This window comes from Excalfactoria chinensis, chromosome 1 (assembly GCF_039878825.1).
Source record: "Excalfactoria chinensis isolate bCotChi1 chromosome 1, bCotChi1.hap2, whole genome shotgun sequence".
NCBI classification, from domain to species: Eukaryota; Metazoa; Chordata; class Aves; order Galliformes; family Phasianidae; genus Excalfactoria; species Excalfactoria chinensis.
This window is the reverse complement of record NC_092825.1, coordinates 158,140,479-158,166,596: the sequence shown is the minus strand read 5'-3', so window position 1 is coordinate 158,166,596 and position 26,118 is coordinate 158,140,479. Positions and strand designations below refer to the sequence as shown.

At 41.6% G+C, this 26,118-nt stretch overlaps 1 protein-coding gene across 5 annotated transcripts in view; it reads right to left on the bottom strand.

The window, feature by feature from the left end:
* Positions 1 to 26,118, bottom strand: part of FNDC3A (fibronectin type III domain containing 3A) — a 108,886-nt gene that overhangs the window by 30,920 nt on the left and 51,848 nt on the right. For 4 of the 5 annotated variants that reach the window (XM_072359797.1, XM_072359805.1, XM_072359832.1 and 1 more), the window contains 6 exons: positions 12,985 to 13,061; positions 9,491 to 9,728; positions 8,400 to 8,672; positions 6,981 to 7,039; positions 1,172 to 1,329; positions 492 to 551 (listed from right to left, as the gene is read on the bottom strand). In XM_072359797.1, the coding sequence (XP_072215898.1) occupies positions 492 to 551; positions 1,172 to 1,329; positions 6,981 to 7,039; positions 8,400 to 8,672; positions 9,491 to 9,728; positions 12,985 to 13,061 (865 nt within the window). Of the gene's footprint in view, positions 1 to 491; positions 552 to 1,171; positions 1,330 to 6,980; positions 7,040 to 8,399; positions 8,673 to 9,490; positions 9,729 to 12,984; positions 13,062 to 17,560; positions 17,676 to 26,118 lie in introns of those variants that run through there. The other variant, XM_072359824.1, reaches the window with a different exon arrangement.

Sequence of the window (26,118 nt, the reverse complement as noted above, 5' to 3'; positions counted from 1 at the left end):
GAGGCACATTCTGACTCACATCCTCCTGCTCCCTTTCCTTCCTACCAGCTGCCTCTAAATAAATGGCTTCTGAGCACAAAAGTCTTGGGATTTTCCAGACTGGCCTGCTGGAACAAGGAGAATGAAGCAAGAAGAAGCCAGTAGGAAGAAAATTCTCATGCAAGGCACCTTCTAGTACTTGTGAAGAAATGGCCTAAAGGAAGCATCACTGGAGCATGCCTCAAAGGAAATAAAAAGGTCACTGCATTGGCACGATGTGACAAAAGCAGAGATATTGGGTGAGGTAGCAAAAAATGTCATGTTTTCCAAAACTGATTATGTGATGAACTAAGCAAAAAAAGTTGACTTAAAAATGGCAAATATTTCAACTACCACTGTGAGTCAAAGGAGGGTATCAAGAGATAAAGACAAGTTCTGAAGGTTTCTGCAATCAAATGAATCTTTTAAAACGTTCCCATTCAATTTAGTTATCGGAAAAGGAAGATACTCACTTTGCATGGTAATCAGTTGCTGGCCTGAGATCATTTACAGTAACTTTATTTTCTTCTCCACTGAAAAGAAATATGATTTTGTTAAAGATATCATTTTAGAATCATGTGCACTTATAAAAAGGCGTGCATCCAACCCATCCACCTAACACTCCTCGTAAGGAACATACTTGTCAATAGGTTGTTTCTGTTGCTAAGCATGCTAAAATGAAGATGCATTTATCTTGGAATTTTACAGGCTTCCCTTGCTTTGTTTCTGTTTGTTGTTTTTTTTTGCCTTCTTTGTTTTTAGATAAAAATTACCTTCTTTCTCACTCAGTTATACCAGCTGATATGCTGGACTGTGTGTGTGTGGATGTTATTAGAAAAATAGTACCAAAGAATTGGGACCCGTGGAAACATGGATATTTATAACTTTTCGGCCTTACAAACACAATTACCTAAAACTGTACATGACTGTATATACCTACTTATTAAAGCCTAGCAAGCAGCAAAGGCACCTATGAAAGATCTATTACTCTGCTTTTACTGAATCAGCCTAGGTTAGAAAATCACTTTTCATCTAGTTCCTAAGGCAGGGATATCCAACTATTTAAAACTCCAAACAACCAGCAGATTTTGAAGAGATTTTAAGCCACGCAATTAAATGCAGCAACAACAAAATAAAGGAAATGAACACCTACATATATACAGTTTTGTATTTTCCATCTTTCCCAGTATTTGAAATCATCACTTCATAAGTATAAACCCCTGGTATGTTGCTCTTGTCAGAGTCTTCTCTGGCATCAATGGATGGAGGTGACCACGTAAGCAGCACCGTTCTTGCCTGAATGTCTGACACCTGTAGAAATATAATGTTTGAGACTTCTGCCACTTAAATGCTACGGTATATAATCAGATGAGAAGCAAATCATTAGCAAATCAGAGTATTTATACTGATGTATGAGCTACTGATTAGTTTTTACAGTTTTTACCCTCACTGCAAGAAAGACATTGAGGCCCTGGAACGTGTTCAGAGGAGGGCTACGAAGCTGGTGAGGGGTCTGGAGCACAGGCCTTATGAGGAGCGGCTGAGGGAACTGGGATTGTTCAGCCTGGAGACGAGGAGGCTCAGGGGAGACCTTATAGCTCTCTATAACTTCCTGAAGGGAGGTTGTGGTGAGCTGGGGGTTGGCCTCTTCTCTCGTGTAGACAGTGATAGAACTAGAGGGAATGGTTTCAAGCTGCGACAGGGGAGGTTCAGGCTGGACATTAGGAAGTATTACTTCTCGGAAAGGGTAGTCAGGCAGTGGAATGCACTGCCCAGGGAGGTGGTAGAGTCACCGACCATGGGGGTGTTCAAGAAACGTTTGGATATTGTGTTGAGAAATATAGTTTAGCTGGGAAGTATTGGTAATGGTTGGACTAGATGATCTTCTAGGTCTTTTCCAACCTGAAAAATTCTGTGATTCTGTGAAATGTAGATGTGGTACTGAGGGACACAGTGGGCATGGTGGGGATGGTTGGACTGCATGACCTTAGAGGTCTTTTCCAACCTTAATCTTTCTAAGATTCTGTGAAATCAAGCTGGAAACAAGAAAACTGCCACCGTAGGGCTGACTGCAAAGTAACGAATGCCACCTAGTGGGCTACAGTGGTTAGGCACAGGAACAGGATGCCCAGGGAAGTAGTTTGTATGTTGCACCTGCCGACTATCAATAACCATTTCAAAAGAACTGACACACAAAGAACACACTGCATGAAATAACCAGTTCCACAGTTATCACTGCCATATACATATGTGTAAAAAGATACATTTTGAATAGTTGCTTTTGGAAACCTATTCCCAGAGCGTGAGAATCGAAATACTATTCTTAGAACTGGTGCTCTTAACCCAAACGAGTCAACTTTGGGACTGAAACAGAGAAAATGGGTTACTGAAAACAGACAAATTTTATTCCTATTTTCCAGGTAGCATCTCTTGTTCTATCAGTTAACCCTACTTGGCACAGCTGCTATGGATTTGAACATCAGATCTCCCTGTCCTTCCTGCAATTTTCTTATCTATTTGAAGACCTGTATCTCTCATTTTCACCCTCCTCTTTGATTATTTACTTCTGTTCCAATGTGTTCAAGAAATGTTTGGATGTTGTGTTAAGGAATATGATTTAGCTGGGAAGTACTGGTAATGGTTGGACTAGATGATCTTCTAGGTCTTTTCCAACCTTGATAATTTTGTGATTCTGAATTGTAGGTAACCCTCAATCTAATGCTTCACTAGTGCCACACTGTCTTATACACTTCATAGATCACGTTTCTCTCCATACATCATAGTATGTCTTTTACACAGGGTAAGTCAGGTGGTTGGTATGAATGAAAGCTGGCATTATGTCTTATTGGAACATTCAGGCATTAGAGGTTTCAGCCGTTCTCTCCAGAGTTAAGAGAGTGCGACATCAAAGACAACACTGGTACATCAAAGACAACATTACAGAGAAATATTCAACTCAGAGAACTTAGATTAGTGAACTTAAACAAGGAGCATAGTGGAAATCTCTTGTATTGCAACAAAAGTCAAGAAAGAATAATTAATTCTGTTCTTAAGTCCCTGGAAGAAAAGCTGTTACCCTGAGTTATTCACCCAGGGCAAACATTAGCTGGTCGACTGCAAAAAAGACAGAACTTCTGTAAGACATCTAAAACAATAGATGACAACTGTTCACAAATGCACTTAACACAATGAAACTACATTATGCACCGAGCTCAAAATCAGCGACCATGTAGGTTGTTCCGGTTGTTTTACTTTGTGTCAACAGGGTATGTGACTACACAATGTTATGAAGATCTGAAGCTTTGCTATGGCCAATTTGCCGAAGTTTAAAATGCAACAGCCAGTGTAATTCAACACAAAATGCAAAGTGAAAAGTATTTGCAGAAGTTAGGAATTAAAGCATAAAAAGCAGCAGTAGACATATGCATATATATAAAGCTTCTATAGCTTTTTTTTTGTATCTACACATATATATGTGTGCATATGGGGAAAAAAAGGAGGAAAACATTAGTAAATAAGCTACAATTTAAGACAATTCCCAAGGGAAGAGATTCAATGAAATAAAAACAGCTAACAGGATTAAAGACTGAAGATATTTCATGAAATCCATTAGGAAAGCTCCAAGTCAGGCACTGCTCTATTTCTGCTGGGTGTACAAGTTAAAGTTGTGAAATAAAGCATTTAACAGTTATTTCTATCTTGTTTTTGCAATGAGGTAGAAATCAGTATTCACTCCATGTAACACTGTAGCTGGACTAGAAAATCAACAACCTGCAGCAAAGGCACTGGGTCCAGCTGATGGTGCCCAGCGAAACTGGATGGTCAGCAGTAAACCAGGTGGTCACATACTGGTTCCCCTTCTGTGATGTACACTCGTGTTAAACCAAGCAGTGGCAAGAAGCCAAACCTACACTATCAAGCATTGCTGAAGAGCACTGGGAAGTGAATATTTAGACCCTAACGCTGAGGAAACTGAGGTGGGAACGTCTTCATTTGAACTTGAACAAGTTAATCTCCTTTTTAAAGATGTGCCATTTGGGTAAAAAATAGAATAATTAAATCAAATAAAGAGCAGTTCTAGTATGTGCCAGCTGGATTGCATAAGGTACTTAACCAGTAAGTAAACAGCAACATGTTCTAAAAGAACACACATGAGCTACAAAACATGATGTACCCCATGGACTTTATAATGCCATGTAAGCAGAAATTGTGAGTGCATATCCCTTCTTCTCATTAAATATCCATTCTTCATTTTGCTTTTGTCTTTTCAGTTCCCCTCGTCTTCTCTTGCACTTCCTTTGCCACTTAGTGAACACAATGACTGGTGCAGACTGCTTGAATGCCGAGGAGTCAATATAGTTCGTTAAAAAACCCCCAATAGGAGTCTGGAAGCAGCAAGGCTCAGGTACCCCATAATGCACAGGACTAACAAGAGATGCATGAATGAAAACACACCACAGAGCACACTGAGACCTGGGGAAGCCCAAGACTCCACATCTCCTAAATGAGGATATAGTGTAGCGGACACTATACTGGTCAGAACCCACATGATCATCTGATCATCTAAATGCCATTGCAGCTGATATCTGGAAGTTCAACAAGGAAATGGGAGCTTATGGTGCATCAAGAAAATCATGGCAGAATCCCCATATACAAGAAAAACGTTCATCAAAAGCCCGTAGAAATATTTCTGATGATAACTACAACCAGAAGGTGTAGAAAAACAATCTCCCTGTTCACTTGTGGGAGAATGAAGACAGTATTTCCTTGGAGAAACTGTGGGAGGCTTGCTTCTGATCACACAAGGCCTCAGTAGGGAATCAATATCCCTTCCTCTCCTCTGATCACATTCCCCAAGGTGCAACATTGGATAGCCTTCCACTCATCCACAGCCCTGACTGTCCTTGGCCTTCGCAAAGAGTAAGCTGCTCTGAGTGCTGCAAGTCTGGTTTCTTGCTTGTGTGCTCTTAGGTTTGTAGCAGATGTATGTATGCCCTGGCAGAAGACTGTACATATATATATTTTCTAGAAAACTGGGCCCTTCACTTCAGTCAGGATAGAAAGCATCATCTGTGTTCTCCGGGAGCTAAGGTCACAGCTCACACCCATGATGAGATGGCTACTGAGAACACTGTTGCCTTGTGTGTCCAAGTGCCAGCACTATCTTACACTAAGTTAACCCTACAGTAAAACTTGCTTCTGCGTCCATTCTGATGCGGTTAGACCAGGCACATGTTCCTTTTCTAAGACAGACTCTTGTGATCAACAGTCAAAAGGAGTCTAAGGCACCAGTCCCTTCAGCTACACAGCCCTGCACGGTCCTGATCCCTTCTCAAAACAGATCTATTTGTACTATGAGTTGCAGGGTCTGTACAGAAAAAACACCAGCATGTTACTATATTAAAAAATTAAATAAATAAAAGCTATTGTAATCTTGCACACAGCAGCTGAGCATTAGTACTAAATCTTCACCTCTTCACTTTGAAAATATCATTCTATATTCTTCTAATAATATTATGATGTATATCTTCCTAAAGTGTAACACTCAACAGCAAAAGTCTTGCACAAGTTTCTACTGCTTGATGTAACACAGTGATAGCAACTGGCATTTAGTATCATCTATGGAGATGAAATGCACAGCTGGGCGCTGAAATAACAGGCTGCAAAAATAAAACCTCTGCTGGTGAATCTCTCAAGTACCTGCTATCAAAAATACGATGTTTAAGAAAGCTGGATTGTATCTCAGGTCCTGAGAAAAACTGAACGCTAGCAGATACAGACCTATGTTCATTCCTCACAGCCATAACCTCTTCTGACCTTTTTTCTTTGCAACTTTTTGAATCACGGAATCACCATCGTTGGAAAGACCCACAGGATCACCCAGTCCAAAGCTTGGAAGTTTCAAAAATAACAAAGAAGCCACCCGTCCTTTCAGCAGATCACACCCCACAATTCTATTTGCTTCCTGTCTCATTATCTGAAGTTGGGTTCCTCATCCGTTTTTGGATCCCTCAGTCTTGATTGTCCTTTGGATCTGTACTCCTTGCCAGAAGCTGTCTCTGCTACTGACTTACTTTCTCCATCCACACCTTAATCTTCATAAGCTTTCTTTCAGTCACATTTTATTCTCCACAAATTCTTTTTATTGCTTCTCTACCAGATTCAGTCTCCAAGGACATCCTGTTCAGTGCTCTTGAACTTGACTGTTACAGCTGCTATCTGCATCCTAGCAGCAGCCAGGCTCAGCTTACTCCTATCCATTTCTCCATCTCATTTCCCTCAATCATTACTTACAGAATTTGACACAGGGGCACCAAAGAAATGCTGTCACATTCTGATGCCTGGACATAGCAGGACTCTGAGCATTTAGGACTGTAGTTATTTATCCCTGCTCAACCCTCGCAGCAACACTGAATCACAGAATGGTTAAGGTTGCAGGGCCCTCTGGGTCCCTCTGCTCCAGCCCCAGCCCCAGCAGGGACACTCAGAGCAGGGTACCCAGGGCCATGTCTGGGCGGCTCTGGGAGATCCACAAGGAGGAGACCCCACAGCCCCTGGGCAGCCTGTGCCAGTGCTCCGTCACTGCACAGCACAGAAGGGCTGCTGGTGTTCAGAGGGAACCTCCTGTGCTCCAGTTTGTGCCCATGGCCTCTGGTCCTGGTACTAGACAAGAGGTAGAACTGTTTAGTCTAGAGAAGAGAAGACTCAATGGGGATCTTATCAATGCATATGAATACTTTAGGGATGACTGTAATGAAAAGAATTTCACATGTTAAGTACTGAGACAATTTTGGTTTCATAAATGTTAATATATTAAAAATTACTTTGGTCATTTACATTTCAGTCAATGACAGTTAAGTGCTGAGAACTGAAGAATTGAACTTGGGCAGAGAAAGAGAGATATCACTGTATAATATAGCAACAGACACACTCTGATTTTATAGAAAGCTGTAACTACTTACCACTGGCTTGGCTATATTAGAAAGAAGTGCTTCAAGTGCTTTTGTTTCTTCATCCTTTTCTTAAAAAACAAAATCAAAGCAAACAAAGTACCCATGAATCATTGTTCAGTGACTTTCTATTGAAATAGCTCTTCAACAACTGCATATAGACTGAAGTATGTATAAAACAACACCACATCAAGTTGCATTCAACCAGGGCAACACAGAGACAAGTTACAGTACTTTAAAATATCTTAGTATCCATCACCTGGAGGACTGCTGGTAACGCTGCTGGCCTCCATCAATTACAAAGTGATAAACCACAGCTAAACCATCAGCTACACCTCAGTGAAAAGATTCAAGATGTTCTGCTTCAGCTGAAGGTATAGTCTGTAGAAAATGTCCGTATGAGCTTTCTCTCACGCAGTACAAAAACATGATCATCTCAATGGTATTAAGTGCACCCGCTACACGTGCTACTTTGGAGTAGCAGGCAGACATTTATAATTCACCTAAAAACCTTCATTTTTTTTAAAAAAAAGGAAAACAAATGCTAAAAAATCTTTAAAAAAAATCAGGTTTAACCTATTTGCAACTTTATATTTCTAAGATCGTTTATGCTGTTGAAACCAATTACAATACATTTCCAATTTCGCCTCCTTAGAACAAGTCTGAGTTACTGCACATCATTTTCCAAAAAGCCTTGTGAAATAAAAAAAACCAAAAACCTGCAAAGTGGACATTTCCACCTTTCAAATAAATACTTGCAAAAACAAAACCATTAACACAATGTTTATAATGTATGGGAACAGCGTATTTTGCCACCTGTGCCTTGGCAAAGTCTGTTTTAATAATCAACACACTTCATAAGAAAAAACATGAAGTCACAAGGACAAGTGTGAAGACTATTCTTCTACAAAAGTCCTTCAATAATGAGGTGGTAGAGACACACATCACGTGAATTTCATAGAACAGCTTCTATGAGATATTCCTCTTTTAACAAGTTCAGCGTACATCTCCTGATCACACTGATGGTTCTTTCCAAGTTCTCTGTAACATCAGACAGGCCATCAGTATTTGGTTGCTCCACAAAGCTAAATCAACAATAACTTTGGCAGCAGAACACAGACTTTTATTTACACAGCATTAAGAAGCATAACTAATAAAATCTGCCCAAATCAACACGGAGACTTGCACAACAGTAGTTTTGTTCTCTTAGGCATGTTGTTTCAATGAGAGGAGCAGGCTGCTCACTCATCCTTAACTCCATTCCATATAAGTCAGTGTAGATACAGGCTATCACCCAAGACTGTCAAAGCGTGGTGTTGAACCTACAGTGTGCTCAGCCAGACTCTGGACTTGCAAAAGAAATACATATGTATATATACATGAAAAATATTTGAAAAGTATCTGTTATGTATATCTTTTATTAACACTTACCTTCTACTTCTACGTCTGTCTGGGAATTGCTTTTTCCTTTACCCACTGACTTGCTCTTGGTAGAACCTGTGCTTATACCAGCTGTGTCCTGTCCTTTTGTAAGTCCATTAGGTTCACTTGTAGGAGAAGGACATTTCTGAGGAGATGATGGAGGACTGTTTAATTTATCCTTCTGAGTTCCATGCCGATCTTTTAATTTTTTTTGTAACCTTTCATATGTTTTACTAGACCTTTCATCTCTAAAGTTGGCTCTTCCATGTGCAGGCAGGGTATCTAAATGAAAGTTAAATAAGCAAATAAATCATGAAGAAAAGAATGTAATCAAAAATCAATTTAAAACTGCCATGTGAGTTAAGCGTATGCTTGTGTGCAAAGTTCTATCTATATTCCTACAATAAAACTGAGCTGTCCAGCAAGTAAAATTATACACAGTAATTGGATCTTAATAACCTGTTAGAGGAGAAAGCGTAATCTTTCCTTCTCACATCATTTTTCCACTTAAAAAATATTATTAAAATGTTTCGATATTCTTCTGTAAGCTGTAAGGTGCAGAATAAAGTCAACACAGTCCTCCTCCTGTAAGTACTGACTGCAACATAGGAAACTTGCTCTGATGCTGAATACAAAAAATACGTAAGTTTTAAGTTTGAGAATGCAACTGGACCTTTGTTACTTTAACTGTGTTTCTGCAGAAATCAACTGGAAAACCAGAAACCTTTGAAGAACAGGGCAACTGAAGGCCGCATGGCTGGGTCTTGTAAGTACAATGAACATGTACAAGGTAAACTGAGGCACTGCTGCAGCCCCACCAAGAACATGGCTTCAGAAAAGGTCAGTCCTATATACAATGCTATGCAGAAAAAATAATCAGTATATTTAATGGAAAACTGAACAGACAAGTCAAATTAGTGAAAAGAACTTCTTCTGAAACAATAAGGTTTAGCAAGAAGACTGGCATCCTCATAGAATATTTTTGTACACCTCCCATTCAAGGTGTAGTCTTATCTGCATATATCAACATCACAGACTCCAGAAAGCAGTACAGCACCATTTCCTTTGTTAGAATTTGCAGTGTTTTATAAGCTACATACCCAGATCCCCGTACATTTGGGATGTGTGATACTGTGGAATGTACTGTGTTGCCATGTCACCGGCCCCGGTCACTGGTGAGTAGATATGACGTGGCGGAGGGGGGATCATGGCTGGGAGAGGAAGGAAGCCAGGCAGTGGAGGATGAGGAGGCCTGTGTATCACTGCGTGACCACCAGGATGAAACTCTGGAGCCTGGGGAACCACCACAACCCTTCGAACGCCATTATCCTCAATAACCTGTACAGTGAGAGACCGTGAAAAAAGACAAGAGCTTCATAACGAGCAAAGAATGAACAAAGCAGTAATCACAGAATCACAGAATGGCCAGGGTTGAAAAGGAGCATAATGATCATCCAGTTTCAACCTTCCTGCCATGTACAGGGTCACCAATCAGTAGACCAGGCTGCCCAGAGCCACATCCAGCCTGGAATAATGTCTTACAAACAACCAGATATACTTCTGGCATTAACCTAGTTTGTCCCCAGTGCCCTGTTTCCATTCTCATTCATGCACACTGTATGCTACACTGCTCCTAGGGTTTGTTCTATAGAGTAACAGCTAGATGGCTCCCTGCAAGTGATGTGATAGATGGATGGACTTCACACAGCATAAGTGGAGAGAAAAAGGCATAACAGTGCCTGATCTTTGCTCCATGTCCAACAGTGCTCCAATGCTAATGTGGGAGACCTCTTGTCAGCAGGTAGCAGCCTCGGACTGCATCAAGCTGTTAAAGCAAAAAATACTTAGCAGGATAGCAGTCAGCCCTCTCACTACTATAAAACTCAATGTAGTTTAAAACAAGTTGTGTTTCCTCTGTTAAATTATCTTGCATCCCGATTCTGTGAAAAAAAAGAGCTTTCGTGGCAGCTTCTTCTTGCTGTATAAAAATCTCTCTGGCAAACAAGAGATGTGACAGAACAGCCTTCTGCCCTGAGCCATGCTGCCAGAAGTTCTATCTCATCATGAGGGTAAATGCAGACATGTTAAGATGCAGGCAGCTGAGGATTTCTGTGTACAGTACACATAGCATATGTGGGAGGGTGTCTCACACAGGCAAAGACACATACTGTAGAAGTACTGAAGCAGAAAATGATCATCCCTAGAAAAGGGTTAGTAATCAGCGGGACCAGTAATGGGGTCACCCACTGAAGCACACCACAGATACAAGGAACAAGGCAAACTTATGCTCTAAGTTTTCACTTAGTATATTCACTTTGGTATTTGGAGTCAGGTGAGACATATACATGTACACCAATGAGTAATCTGGGGCAACACGAATAGATCAGGGGATCAAAGCACTTGGTGCCAAACTGCTTTGACCTCCACAGTTTGAGCTTAACTGAATTATGCCTGGGTAGGTCTAGTCCCATGCCCTGGTATAAATACTTCCACTGTGCCTATGACAGAAAGGTGCTTGAAGGATCAAATATTGTTTTTGCCATTTTATGATCAGAGGTTAGTGTGCATCTGGTACTCATCAGAAATGGAATTCCTAGTTCTGTTTCCTCTGACAGCAATCTAATTTGCACATTCCCAAATCATCCTGATAGCAGAACCAATGCAGAGTAAGTGAGCACGGTCTAGGAAATGGTTTTAAAGCTTTCCAAACTCTAACAAGAAGAACAACGTAGACATGGCTGTATGGTTCTGGTGTAAAGTAGAACAAAGATCTTTATATTTAAGCAATAACATTCAGAAGACAAAAGTGTGTACACGAATGGAGCTGAATGTATCAGCAAAACATACAGTTCTGGCCCAGGCTTGTTTGACAACCAAACATCACTGGGAAATTCACTACAGGAAGGGAATAGACAGCTTGGAGAAGATGAATAATGATGTATGTGCTTTCTTTCTAGGTCCTAGAAATACAGTTCCAAAAGAAAAGGAAGAGAGAAATAAATCAACTCATGAAATACCTTTTATTTATGTGACATAAGAAAAATAAACGTATTTTATTCTGTTGCTGTCTTCAGCTTCTAACTGAGGACACTACATTGTGTCAGTGCCAAACAGAAGTTGAAGCAAGCAGTGGTAGAACAGAACTAAATGAAAACGCATAGACAACATGCTAAAGCTGTTCTTCTATACTGACAGCTTTAGGCTTCCAATTGCTCTCAAATTATATCTGCAGTTACAGACTTAAAAGTACACTAGGCCTGAAGAAATCATGCAAGTTACGTTGCTGGGGGTGCATTAAGTAAAGGATAACTCAAACCGCAGCAGTTTTTGCTGTTTGCAAGACCTCTAATCAAATCTTTCTTGTCACAGGAACGTACAGCACAAACCACAACAGTTGGTACGTTTTATCAGCAGTAAATGCTTCGGAAGCCTTAGAAATGACAGGTTTTCCTGGACTCTGACACTTAGATGAAAACAGCAGACACGGGCTCATTCCACCTGCACTCTGAGCTGGAGAGACGTGCAGCACCATCAGCTCAGAAGTCAGAGGGCTGTGCCAGCACAACACTTGGTATAACAAGCTCCAATGATAGGCTAACAGGCATGTCCCAGTGAAAACTTGTCCTTCAGCCCACCCGTGGCAAGCTGGCCTCAAAGGGAAGATAACACCTCATAAAAATAATTCAGATTGTCACAGGTCACACAGCTTTTGAAGCATGAAGTACCTCATCAACTGAAATACCTAAGGAACACAGTAAAACTGTGCAACATCTCCTGGTCACTGGGGAGTTTTCTGCTGCATTTTATGCATTATATTCTCTTCATATGGACACATTCAGTCACATGAAAATTGGACACAACACAGCACTGTGATAAAAACTGACTTTGTAGAGGGCAATATTCATCTGCTCTGGCTTCCAGATCTGAGCTACTAACCCTACAGTTGTTCCATAGCTGAGGGAGAAAGAGATATCATCTACAAGGCCATACATCTATCTCAGCATAACAGCAAACACAGGCAAGAGGAATTGTCCTTTTCATCTACCTTAAGGGATGTGTAGGTTACCTAGCTCACAATTAATTTTCAGACATTTAAAATAGGAATCCCACAGTAGTGAGAAAAGCAGAGCCCCATCCCAAATTAAGCCATAGAAACATGTTTCTACATTTGCTACATTTTTTCCTCCTAACAGAACTGCTTTACTCCCTGTCTGCAAAGAAATTCCCAGACATGAGCTATGATCATACATAAAATTATATTGGTGCCAAGAGAAAATATCTGCTAACCCAAATTCAGCACAATGAGCTATCTGGGTCATGAACTGTATTTTATGTTCAGAGGACAGCCAGTACATCAGGATCCTGAACTAAATAAGGAACTGTACCTGTTATTCTCATGTAAGTAGTTAATATATAACTAAATGGGCACACATAAAAGCTCCCAGAGGTATTATTGGATACCTCCCATTATTTATTTCCTTGACCACAGTGATTCAAACTTGACACATTCACTTACTGAATTAGCTGCTTTGGTTCTGCTTCCATATAACTGTCATGCAAACAAATGAAATAAGAATCAAACACAGCGACATACCTGTGGGGCATATCCAGGAGGCACATAAATAGTAGGCACTGAACCATTTGGGGACATCATTGGAACCTGAGCAGGACCTACATGGGTTAAAGAAACATTAACATGATCCTGTACTGAGAGTTCAAAGAACATGCTGAACTGCAAAGACTCTGAGAAAAATATACAACATAACATGAATTAAAAAAGGCAATGGGCTATACAGGCAAAATTATAGCAAAGGGCCCCTCAGAAACGTGAGACATTAAGAAAAACAGTAACTAACTAAAAATACTTGTCCAGCACCTATTTCTCCTTTCCCTGTTAGCTCACAGAAGAGCTTACGGCAAAACTTCTTTGCAAGTGACAAGTCAAAAGAAGCAGCCCAAAACAAAGTGGAAACAGAAGAGACTTCGCAATAGAAGAAAAAAATAAAATGGAAAGAAAACATAAAACTAGACAGTATTTGGTTAAAAAGTTAAGAATAGTAAATAAAACTAGTTACAGAACTAGTGGTCTGTTACTATGGACTATCACCTCAGATGGTCTCAGAACCACACAGGACGCTAACATAAAATCTCAGAGAAAAGCTGGTGAGTCTACAACTAAAAACAGCAAGAAGTTGTGATACTGTGGCAATCCTTTTAACGGGTGAACCAGAGGGAACAGAACTGACAGACACCTAGACTAATACAACGTCATATGTTAAGGTGGCATTTGAAAAGAAAGCATGGCCTGGAAAAGCCCATACTTTCAAAGAGCGCAGAGTTACTGTTACACGCTTGGGTTTTCAAATAGCATCTGACAGTCTCTCTCAAACACCCTTAAAGTAGTGATGCTGCCTTTGGCTAAAAAAGAGAAGAGGGCTCTTCATGAGGAACTAACTGGCCTGAGAAAAGGAAGCAAAGTGAAGGGAACACTCAGCTTTCAAATCAGCTACAGTGACCACAGCAGTCACACAGGTATGGATGGTATTCCAACGTATTAACAAAGTTTCTGGACATGGAAATGAATGACTAGGTGACAAGTTTTTGGTGTGCACTCAGAGAGTTGCAAAGGGTCTCGCAGCAGTCGGTGGCCATCCAAAACAAATGCGGAGGAAACAACATTACTAAGTGCAAAGTAATGCACTCGGACAAAGCCAAGAGAAGTATTTATTCACAGTGATAAGCCATACGTTAGCCGTACTCTCATACTCATAGGCCATATTCTATGGGAGTAGATTAATGAGTTTTTACATATATGTCTAAAGAAATACCAACTGAGATGTTCACTGGCATTCACAGAAGGAAAAAGAAAATTGAAAATCATTAGAATTGTTTGAGTCGGAATGGACCCTTAAAGGCCACCTGGTCCAACTGCCCTGCAATGAGCAGGGACACCTACAGTGCCATCAGGTGCTCAGAGCCCCGTCCAGCCTGACCTTGGGTGTCTGCAGGGATGGGGCATCCACCACCTCTCTGGGCAAATATCCTGAGCACAGTGTGCACTGCCTGTCTCCGTTCTTTAAAAAAAAAAGGCAACAGAACTAGAAAAGGTCAATAAGAAAAGGCAGGAAGCTTTTACAGCGACTTTCCACCTGTTCATCAGGGCAGATTCGAGAGACTAGGATTATTGCATCTGGTGGTGGTTAAAAGGTAAAAGGGCATGCAGATGAGATCTATACAAGGTACAAGACCTATAAAAACCACCAACTGCCTCAAATAGGAAGATGGATCGTTTATAATTTCTGACATACAAGATCCAGATATTAAAGTAAATAACCAAATAAAAGATTTGAAACAGAAATTGCATAAGTTGAACCTTTGAGAACGCTGTGGAAATGAATGGTTGTGTTCACAGGTTCGGAGCTATTAAATAGATTGAGAGAAGTAACCAAGTAAGAGTTGATAAAAGAATCCCTGTCGGTCCAGAAAGCTCAAAAGAAAGTGATTTCTGTGTGCCTGCCCCATCCTTATGCTCTCCTCTTTAGTATTTGATACCAGCCCCCACCATTTGCACAGGCAACAAGCGGGACTGCATACAGACATCTTTACTTTCCTGCATTAAAAATGCACAACAGGAACAACTGATAAAGTTTAACAATTAAAGTGAAGCATAACATAATCTAACAGGTTGTGTGGCAAGATGACAAGACCGGGATACAAACACCCCAGGCTGCAATCCAACTCTTGGCGAAGTTTCAGTAATATTTCTAAAAGGCTCTTCACGTTAGTAATTGATAAAGTGTGCTTACATCTGCAAATGGGAGGTAGTACCCAAGTGCAAGGTGTGCTTTATCATATATGTCTATGGTAGGAGATATGAGATGTACTGCTACATCTCATTCTTCTGAGTGTGAGCTTGACTTATGTCTGAATGCCAAGAGTGGGAGAAAGGAAGAAAAAGCATTCTATAAAAAACGAGGCATGTTATCCAACTTGATCCCACATGCTGTAACAACTCTTTCACAACAGGATACAAAAGGCTTAAAATATATTACCTTAAAAGAATCACAGCTTTGTTACTGATGAAGTGTTAACCCACAATGGTGGATGGAAGAAAACTGTTAAGAATGAGGTCTTAATCGAGTGACTGAACCATGCGAAAAGCAAATAACAGAAGGAATACAGACAACTTTAGGTTGAGAACTGAACCTTCTTTGGGGTTTTGCTCAAGTGAAACTCAAAGATGTTTCAGTTGAAGTTTCTCCTGAGTGTGAATCGCTGCAAAAGAAGTGATGGTTGCATGTAAAGCAGCGACCGAGCTGAGGAGTGCTTTGGAGTATTACATTAAATTGAAATTCAAAGAGGTCAATAGTAGCAGAAACATATTTAATACGAGTTGCCATTCATCCAAATAAATGGTTTAAATAATTAAATGAGAGTGGATTTTACATAGCTTGTATCCTGTAGAATACTTGTGTTTTTTCATAACGAGTACAAGATACTGAAGCTTTCATTAATCTCACCATTCTCAACCATGAAAGTTTCAGGTACATTGAGAACGAAGGCCACAATTACTTCCACTTTTATAGCAAACTCCCTGTGCTGAGAGGATGAAGGAAGCCTAATGTGAACCGCTTGTTACTTAGTGAGCCAGTGGTTATACCAGCGTTGGGCTTTAATTAATCGTTACGTTCAGACAATATTTGTTAGGTGTTTAAAAACAACTCAGGCCCAGGTAAGTAAACTATCCTCCTTTCCAAAGATCACTCAGCACTGAGTGCTTGAAGTCTCTCTCCCAACAAACAAAAGCAGCTATCTCTAGTGCTGTACAAAGGTTGATCCACAGAACCATTTCAGCGTCCCCCACCTGAGCAGCCACACAAATGAAAACAGAAAGGCACGTATGGATCCCAAGAAATACATGACCCTAGAATGTAGTCCTGTTAGCAGTCTGAAAACCTGCACCCCACCTTCAGCATTGTAAAGACTCCAAATGGATGAAAACGTGTTTTTAATATTCAGGATGATTTCTGCTATGTTTCTGAATAGATTCTGAGATGACTGCAGTGTGAGGTTAGATCGTACAGGAACATTCAGGAAATAAGGGAAAGCACAGGGGAAAAAAAAAGCTGATGAACTACATTTCTTTTAATGAATACAGGGTCTGCAGTGAAGTTATGGCTTCTGGGCAGAAAGCAAGATGCACTGCAGGAGGAATCCCCATGCTTTCTATGCAGTGTCAGAGGCACCGTCAGACCAACACTGAGTTCTGTGCACCATCCACAGCACTGTGTGGTGAATGTTGATGTGTTTACTGTTTTAAGAGGCCTCGAATCTTCTGTATACTTTCAGTTACACAAGTTCTCCCTCTGGAGAAGTGGGAAGGGATTATTGTGGGAGAAGACAAGCTGAATAGCTGTGTTCGATGCTTTATTCATGAGAAATGGCTCATCAGAGGCAGTCAAGGTGTATTTAACCCAGTGCAACCCAAGAGACATGATGCACCACTATACTATTTCAATTTATCTTCCTGAAATTTGCTAGTTCACTACTACAAAGGGCAACGCTCATAAAAAGCCTCTTGGTGAGCACCTTGCTTTCATTGAAATCAAGATCTCAAGCAGAACTCACGTAAAACTTGGAACATTTGTGAGGAAAAGCAAAAAAGGAAATGAATACAAGCTGGCAGCAGGAGGGAGCGCCCGTCGGCCTGGGCACTCTCCCACCCTCGCTGTGCTCATCGCGGGGACGGCCAACGAGCAGCGCCGCTAACAGCGCTGCGGAACCGCTTCGAGAGCGCAGCGCACACCTGCACGCAGCCCGGCCGGCTCCGCAGTCAGCACCAAGGCCGCTCGCTGCGGACGGCTCCTGGAGCCGCCCTCCCGGAGGCCTTCACGATGCCCTTCCGGGGCAGCACCGCCCGCACCGCCGCCGCCGCAGCCCCGTCGCGGCCCTCCCTGCGCCCGCGCCGCCGCCCCGCCTCAGGCCGGGCCGACCCTCGCTAACGCCGCGCGGCCGTCCCTCCGCGGCCCCCGGCACGCCGGGAGAGGAGCTCTGGCTCTCACGCGCTCCCCGCACCGCTCCCAGCCGCCGCCGCGACCCCCCTCTGCCAGCGCCAGCCCCGGGAGGGCGGTCAGCCCCCGGCCCCGCGCCCTGCCCCGGGCAGGCCTTACCGCTCATGTCGGGCCGGGCCGGGCCGCGCTGGCGGCTGCTCCCGGCACGGCACGGCACGGCACGGCGCGACGCGGCGGGCGGGGCGGCGGGCGGGGCGCGGGCTCAGGTGCGTGCTGCCCGCTCCGCCCCGCTGGAAGGAGGCTGTGCCCGGGGGAACGCCGTGCTCCAGCTCAGCTATCGCTTCTTTCTTTATGACCACCAGCTCTCGCCGCTGGTACGAGCCGGGCGTTTAGCCGCGGCTTTTCGTTAATCGCCATAATTAAGTCGAAAGGGATTACTCTGACCAAATCCTTCCGTAGGATTTACCTCCAGATGAACTGGCCGGCGCACGGCACGGCGAGAGGGGCGCAGAGGTCCGGCCGCGAACGGGCCCCGTGCGGCCGAGCGTTGGAAGGCTGCAGCGCCTTTGATACTAATCGGTGCGGATCCCGCGGCTCATGAGCGCTGCTATACTTAGCATGAGCCTAATGCGAGCGGCGATGAATCACTGCTATCCCCAGGAGGAAATAGCATTCAGGATTTACGGCGGCACATTAGGTTAACTATGTCTCCATAACCGAACACCCACACTTTGACATCACACGGGCGATGATATGCATCACTGACGCAAGCGCTGACAGGATCAAACACAAAGGCCACAGCGGCAGAAACAATGGAGTGCGGGGCTGACGTCGCAGCGCCCTGACACGCCGTGGCCAATCAATAGACCCAGATGCCACAAATAGTTGCACCACTCGCTTTTACATAACGGCCAAGGCCTCGGAGTTTTATTTTGGGCTCCCAGCAGCACCAATTAATCACAAAAATCCAAGAATGACAACAAACAGGAGGGTTACATTTGCCTCGTAAGCTGTGCCTGGAAGATACTGAGAAATTGGTGCTTAATAGGTTAACGGGCACTGAAAGATGTCATGAGGATCCAGGAGGTTGACCTTCACTGGGTGTGATGTCATCAAAGCAAGCAGTGTCAGAAGGAAAGCAGACACAGAACTTACCACTAGGCCTGAGCTGGGGAAGGAAAGGAAGGAACTGGAAGCACTGCAAGGGCACAGGCAGGCAGAAGACTTCAGTTTTCAGTGCTGTCAGTTGAACGTATTCCTTATGCTCTAAATTCATCCTGACAAAACAATCCCTTCCCCCATCCATCTGTCTGCTTTTCCCATCATGGCCGGGGAACAGCCACTGACAAAGCGGGAGCCGTGATTTAAATATATTAATTGACTACAGATTCTATCAGTGGGCCGGAGCTTGGAAAACATGAGGAAAAGTAAGGTAAAATTTCACGTAGATCTGTGCAAAAGCAGGGGGGAAAAAGCATCAGTTTCATTCATAAAGCCTTTGGAATAATGGATAAGAACTGAAAACCTGGCGGCCTAACTACAGTATTTCTACAGATTCCATCTTAATGAAATCCTGATCTTTCCCATGAAACCATCCATATGTATTCAGAAAAAAGGACACAAAATCCCTTCTCATATGCAAACGTGCAGAGATGACAGATTCCCATAGCACTTTATCATTAATGCAGCTATCAGTTTTCGTTTATAATGGCCTCATGTACACTGAAAGGACAAAGGTAACAATGGTTTCTGTGTTCAAATAATAAACGGAGCTCCATTACAGCTATTTCTAAACAGTGACCACTGTGCTATTCTGGGTTTAAAAGAAGCCTGCAAACCCACACCTTCAAAGGGTGCGAGCCTCATCAGGAACTTCCATATGGGAGCTTGTAGAAAGATGATTTTAGATTTAGATAATCCAACAGCGCCAACTTGTAAACATCCTTTGCAAACCAACATCAACTTCACCTTACTTTTGTTTAAAGAACAAAAGTCAAACCAATAACCCACAAAACAGTGAATCAAAGATGCTAATGTGGAAACACAAAGCACGGACTTTCACTGTGCAGTCATGATTACTAAACTGTTTTAGCTCTGGGCTAAGGGCTATTACTTAATAGCTGTGGAAGAGTTATGTCAAAAAATGATGTTCTCTCTCCTATATAGTCTTCCAATTTAAGTATCAGGTGAACCCCAAGCTGTTACATTTCAAAGGGAGTTAGTTAAACGTGATATACCATTCTTAACACAAAGAAGCTTTGATGAGTATGTTTTTATTCTTAGCAGTAAAAATAATCTGGACTGACTGCTTTGCGTCTTAGCTCAGCTTCTTCTCAAGGAGAGTAATTTCTCAGCACTTATGCTGAGCAATATTGATCTGCAGCTTCTTCACACTAATATTTAAGATATGTGCATAATGCTTAGTCATTTTCCATTTGATTCACAAGACAGGATAAACCACAAGTTAATTATCTATCAGTTGTTACCGCTAGAATTTGGGTATTTATAACCAGAATGTATTTTTAGCCCCATAAACACTGTAGATCAGAAAGATCCAAATGGTAAGCGCTACTGCTGGTAAGTGGTTGTGGCTAAAGGGTGAACAGCACGAGTGAGTCTCAAAGCCAGCAGCTCCAGGCACGTAGAAAGCTTCTAGAAAAGAGCACATTGATTCATAGAAAAGAGATGGTGGCAAGCATAGACATCAACTTCTTTTCTTCCCAGGCTGGTTACGCCAAAAGTTATGTAGGATAATGATTTGAAAAGGTCTTTTTGGCACCATTACACTCAAGCTATTATACTAATGGGTTATTTTTTCTGTACATGCTTACCTGACTACACTGACTTCAAACTAGAGGATAAAAGTATGTCATCATCTGCTGCCTTAGAGCGGGCTCTGGGAGAAACCCCTTCTCCTCTGTGTAACTTTCTTAATATTCTCACTCTCAAGTTATGTAAGTGAATATATGTATGTATAACACGCGTATATATACACACACGTATCTGCACATAGATGATGATTAAGAAAAGCAACAGCACGTAAGTAAATGCTGAACTGATTTTACCAAACTGTAGAGCAAAGCGTTTCAAAACACAGGAACTTCTGGGGTTAGGCTGTCTGGTGAAAAGCAGGCCTACATATTGCTCTCTGCAATGAGAAGAAGCTACTAACAGCATTGCTTTGAAAAGTGAAGTGACAGAACACAACTGCTCCGACCCACTGAAATTTTACTCTTCTCCTGAACATAAGTAATTCCTGCATTAACTGCTCTGGCCAGATGAATAGATCTTCTGTAAAACAATGCAAACCAAATGGAAATGGACATCGGTCCTACAAGACCTCCTCTCTTCACTGTCACCATACACAGCTATTTTTTAATGCCCAAATGAGAGATGCTCACTTGACTCAGCCAACATGAAGACCCTCCTAAGATTTCACTTTCAGAAGAAAGCGTTCAGATGGAGGCTTCTGAGCTATGAAATAAATGTTGAAATAACACTTTATTACACAGTTTCAGAACACGAGGGAGAAAATCACTCCCTGAAGCTGATGATTTGAAAGGAGACATTTGGTAACGCGCAGTCCTTCTGTCATGATACAGACTGTAGAGAACAAGCCCCAAGCAGACAAATTACACAATAATGGCATATGACAAAAAATGAGACATAAGACCAAGCTGAAAACATCTGATGTTACACACCTTACACTTTTCAACATTTAAAACAAACATTTGGCTTCGGCAAGGTGATTCACAGGTTGCCTCGGGAGGACAGCTCTGTGCATTTGCACATTTATCAGGAAGCAATCTCATACCAAATGACACAAATCATTAAACGCAGGCAGTGTGTCCTCTAGGAGATACCTGGTTCGGACCTGCTCTATTGACTCTTGCCTGATTTCACCAGAGTATATCAAGGTTTCTGTTAGGAAATTCCTACTGTCAGAAAAGATGTACTCAGATGGTAGGTAAGCTGAATTCTGAGTCTTCTCCCAGTCTGGAAGAGTGCTATGAGCACCAGAATACAAAGCCCATCTCACACACACCATCACCTCTGCTGAAGGTAGGCCGCTAGGAAAGTGAAACACAGCACATGAAGTTTCTGTCCCTGCTACAGGACACAGTTAACTCCACTGATCGGGTTTCTAAATGCAAAATACAATTGCCAAACTTTGAAAGGAGAACTTGAACCAAGAGTTCGCCCAAGCTGTATAGGAATCCCTAGAAAGTCAGGCTGACTTCCTATATGTTTCTCTTCAGTCTTTTTTTCTTCTTTTTTTTGGTGGAGAGGAAGGGAAGAAGCCATCTCCAATAGACACGGAGAGATGCCTCAATGTGGCACCTCCCATAGTATAACAGCCAGGGGACTTTGCTGAAATCTGGAGCTAAATCTTCAGTGCTGGTGTGCTCTGTAAGGCAAAAATCCTCAAATCTCAATTCTGGGTGAGTGCTTGAACCAATTTCCTGTTGCTGCTAGGAATTGTATTTTTGGAGAAACCTAATATAGCCTGAGTAAAACAAATAACCTGTTTTGCCTTTAGGAGAAAGAGGCAACATTCACATACTGTCTCTATATTGTCTCTGCTCCAGAAGGTCTCAAATATGTGGTTTCTGCCTGTTCCCATGCAGCCTGTTTTGTACAGTCACAAAGTTGTAGGGAATTCAGCAGTCACAACAGCAGCAATGGATTCAGTGCACCTGCTAGGATTAGGTTGTGATACAGCAGGTGACCTGGACTACACTGTGACTTCTGCAGCTAAAACCTTCAGTTAAAACTAAGGTAGAATCCAAACACTGTGAACACAACTCCTACGACTGGAGCCTAAAACAGCTATTACAGGGGATGCTCTGGAAAGAAGTGGAAGTAAAGGTTGAATGAAAAACTACTGAGCTTGAAAATTCTTAATAACATAGCAGCCAATGTGATAATAAGCTACACCATTTTTAAATTACGACTTTGGAGTCTGCTAATGACACAAGGTCAACAAACAAGAATTTTCTTATACAAAAAGCTTTGCAGAAATTTGGACCCAAATTAATTAAACCCAAATCAGAGCACGTATTAGAAAACCCTGATGTTCTCAAGTGAGACACAGCAACATAGAATGGAACCACATACGCTACTAACACCGGTGGCTTCTTCCTCAATGAAACGCTTCTTCTATTTCATTCAGACCACAACTCACTCCAAATAATTCCTACTGCAAACCTTGCATTTTAGTTAGTGTGGTTTAGTAAACAACCCAAAATGTCACAGGCTACCTAATGAATTTGCTGTTATCTTTTCAACTTGTTTTAGCATTTGAAATCTGTATATCTATAAAGCTGAGGTTTTTTTGCATCTCTTATGTGACAAAGGACCCTTAGTTCTCCACAATGAGCTCCCCACAGATCCCTTCAGCAAGGAATTATTTTCTCCATATCCCCAGTAAGTTACTACACAGGGAGAGCGTGTAAGCACAGACAGTAAAAGAGTATCTGTGACAAAGGCTGTTTTTGATAAAAACCTTTCACCAAGGTTAATAAATATGTATTATCAGAAAGACAACATCTGGTGAAGCAGTAAGCAGGGACCAGACACAAAGATAAGCTTATGCTGCTGCAAGTGTTCTCTTCAAACTCAATTTACTCTGTAACCAAATACTTTTTAGAAAGTAAAATACCCACCGCTTTGGCAGCCAAACTGAACTCAGAACCAGAAGGAACTATGCAAAGAATCTGCTTACCTGTGCTGAACAAGAGCTCAGGGACGAAGCAACTAACTTAGCTCAAAAACTGCCATTTCAAACCAGACAAAAGGGAAAAAAATGTACTAAAACAGCACAGCTACTGACCATACATTTTGTATTGATCAACATACCTCACTTCTCAGGAGCTGAGACAAGAAAATTGCTTAACAGATGGAAAGTAGATGCGTCCTTTGTGTTGAAACCTTTTTATTGCTTCCCTGTTGTCTGGGTGTAAAAGATCTACTTTTTCTGTTGCTGGATCATTGGGGCTAAAGGACTGAAAAGCACTTAATGAATCAAGTCTATTCCCCTGCAATTGCTGCTTCATTTCTCTTCCCTATTATCGTACATCAGGACCCATCACAGATGGATTGTATATAAACGCATCAAGACCAATCTTAAAAACAGTCAGTTCTTTTACCTGTATGTCTCCCTCGGGGATGCTATTCTTGAACACCGCTCCTAAGGAGCCAGGAGGTTTCTTGTAATTAGATAAAATTTATTCATAGCCTTTTGACATCTACTTGGCTTTCAATCAGCTCTAGCATTAATTTTATTATTATTAGTTTTTAAATCCCTGGTGTTTACTTACCTATTCCTAACAAAACTCATTTTTTAGCAAAACAAGCCAAGCTCTTCTAGTCTTCTTTCATAAAACAGGCTCCTGCTTCTGAATATCTTAATAGCTCTTTTCTGCAACAGCTAGAATCAGTTTCAATTCATCTTTTGTAAACATGAATTATCAAAGTACAGTTGATGTCTCAGCAGAATCCTATAAAATGCAACTAAACATCCCAAGCTGTACAACCAATTACTGTCTGATGCATTTTATGATCACAGTAACCTTTACAGACACATTACACTGGAGATAATACTTATCTTGTAAGCGAAATAGCTTGCCTGCTTCCTCCTCCTCCTTATCAAGTTTCAAACAATGAGATCCCCATTTATAATTTATTAATCTCATGCGTGACCTTGTATAGCATGTAATTGCCTTTCATCCATTTTAGGGGTACAACACTCCTTTAAACAGTTAATACACGCTCTTCTTACTCTTTCACCATTTCTGGAATATAGACTTCCCAGGCCACTGCAGTTCCCTGGATTGCCATTTCAGCTGAAAGATATTTCTGGAATACCTTGGTAGCTGAAAGACACCTGAGTCCATTACTTACTGAGTAGTTAAAAAGGAATATATTCACATTCTAGGCTATCTGCGCATCATGCTTCAGCTTTCCTTTCCTATTTTCTCCTCAATTTCAAACCTTAAAAAAAAGCCCGCTGGATGAGTAAGATTATATTGAATCTGCTGCAGCTCTTCAGAGATACAATAAGAAACATTCTGTACTATGCTTTGAATTCCGTAGTACGGAAATAGGAAACACGCAAGTACATGGCTTCAAGACTCTACTGCACACCTTTCATTCTTTACACCTGTATTTCCTACTTCTTTTATTTACTTCCTTCTAGTCCTTTTATTTACTTCCTACCGGCCTTCATATACTCAAAAGCTACATCCTATGCAGGTACAGCCCTACCTCACTGACACTCAACCTCTTTTTCCACGTGACATTTTCCCAGGCACTTCACACCTTTGTCTAGCTCTGTGAAGTTGCACAGAAACATTTACCCGCCAATCCAATACTTGTCCAGATAGAGCAGCGCATCACCAGCACCAAGATTCAGAAACCTACACTTACGTACTTCAGAGAAAAATAATAAAAAATATCAAAGAATCCAACACCCTTCTACTTAACTGCTGCCACCAAGATGAAAGTAGATTCTTTCCCATCATAAATAATGGATCGTCTTTTTCAGATGAGAGGATGAGGTTCAGTAAGAGAAAAACAATGACAGCAAAATGAAACTCTGGGAACATAATGTACACTTAGAGGGCTAATATGGGCAAATTGGTGCTCTGGATGGTATTTTTAAGACCTGTCAGAAGATGAACCAGGGAAAAAAACCTACAGGTAAAGCTGTGTGGGTATATGAGTAAGATTCCTAATCTAATATGTATCATATACTCTGCTCAAAAAGCATGCAAGAAAACTCGAAAGTGTATGCAGCCTTATTTCCAAGGCTATTTCCCAGTCCCCTTTCCCTCCCTTTTTATGCAAAAATTTTATTGTGTAAGAATTAGAAGGGTGTAGTAAGCATAAAAACAAATAACAAATATACTGCTGAAAAGGCTACATAATGACGGACTATCAGCTAGCACAGAAAAGCACTGTTCTGACCCATGTTGGCTAGAAGTAAAAAGCAGTCTAGCCAACAATCAATCTCAAAACCCCAGTGCTAGCAGGTATTGTTGTATCTATTTGTGGTATAAATGCATGAGTGGAACTAATCTCACACGGCAGTCCTCTGCAGCTTTGTTCACTTTTAACAGGTGATGAGTCAGATGGCTTCTCAAGTTTAACTATCTGCTTAACGACAGATGAGATTAAACTTATTTTATCCTACAAAGCGTTTCTGTGCCTGATCACAAAACAGTCAATAAAACAGAAAGAAAAAAAATAAGAATAAATGCAAAGTTAAGTATTTTTGTTATTTTCTGAATGTACCAGCAACTTAGGAGTCTCACCGAGATGTCTCTTGACCACATAAACCATAAGACTGAGCTCTGATGGGTGTCCAGCCTTTCAGAGCAAACCCTCCTTAAAGCTAAAATTGTTCAGGCTGTAACACAGTAAAGCACTTTAAGACAGCCTGTTGAAAGGCAGCATTTAACACAAGTTTTTGGAAGATAAAGGCTGATGACTCTGTAGAAGCACTGGATTTTTTTCTCTCTCTCTGATATCACCAACTTTTATTCTGATTCTTGGAAGAGAGGAATGCGGTATCAGTAAGGTATAGCTCCCTGACCTCACAGTTCTTCCCATAGTTTGGGAATTTCTCTCAGTCCATGGCCCTGCTGTAGTCTTTATTCAGCTCAGTCCTACTTCAGGTGACCTGGACTTTCTATGTCTTATTCACAGTAACCTAC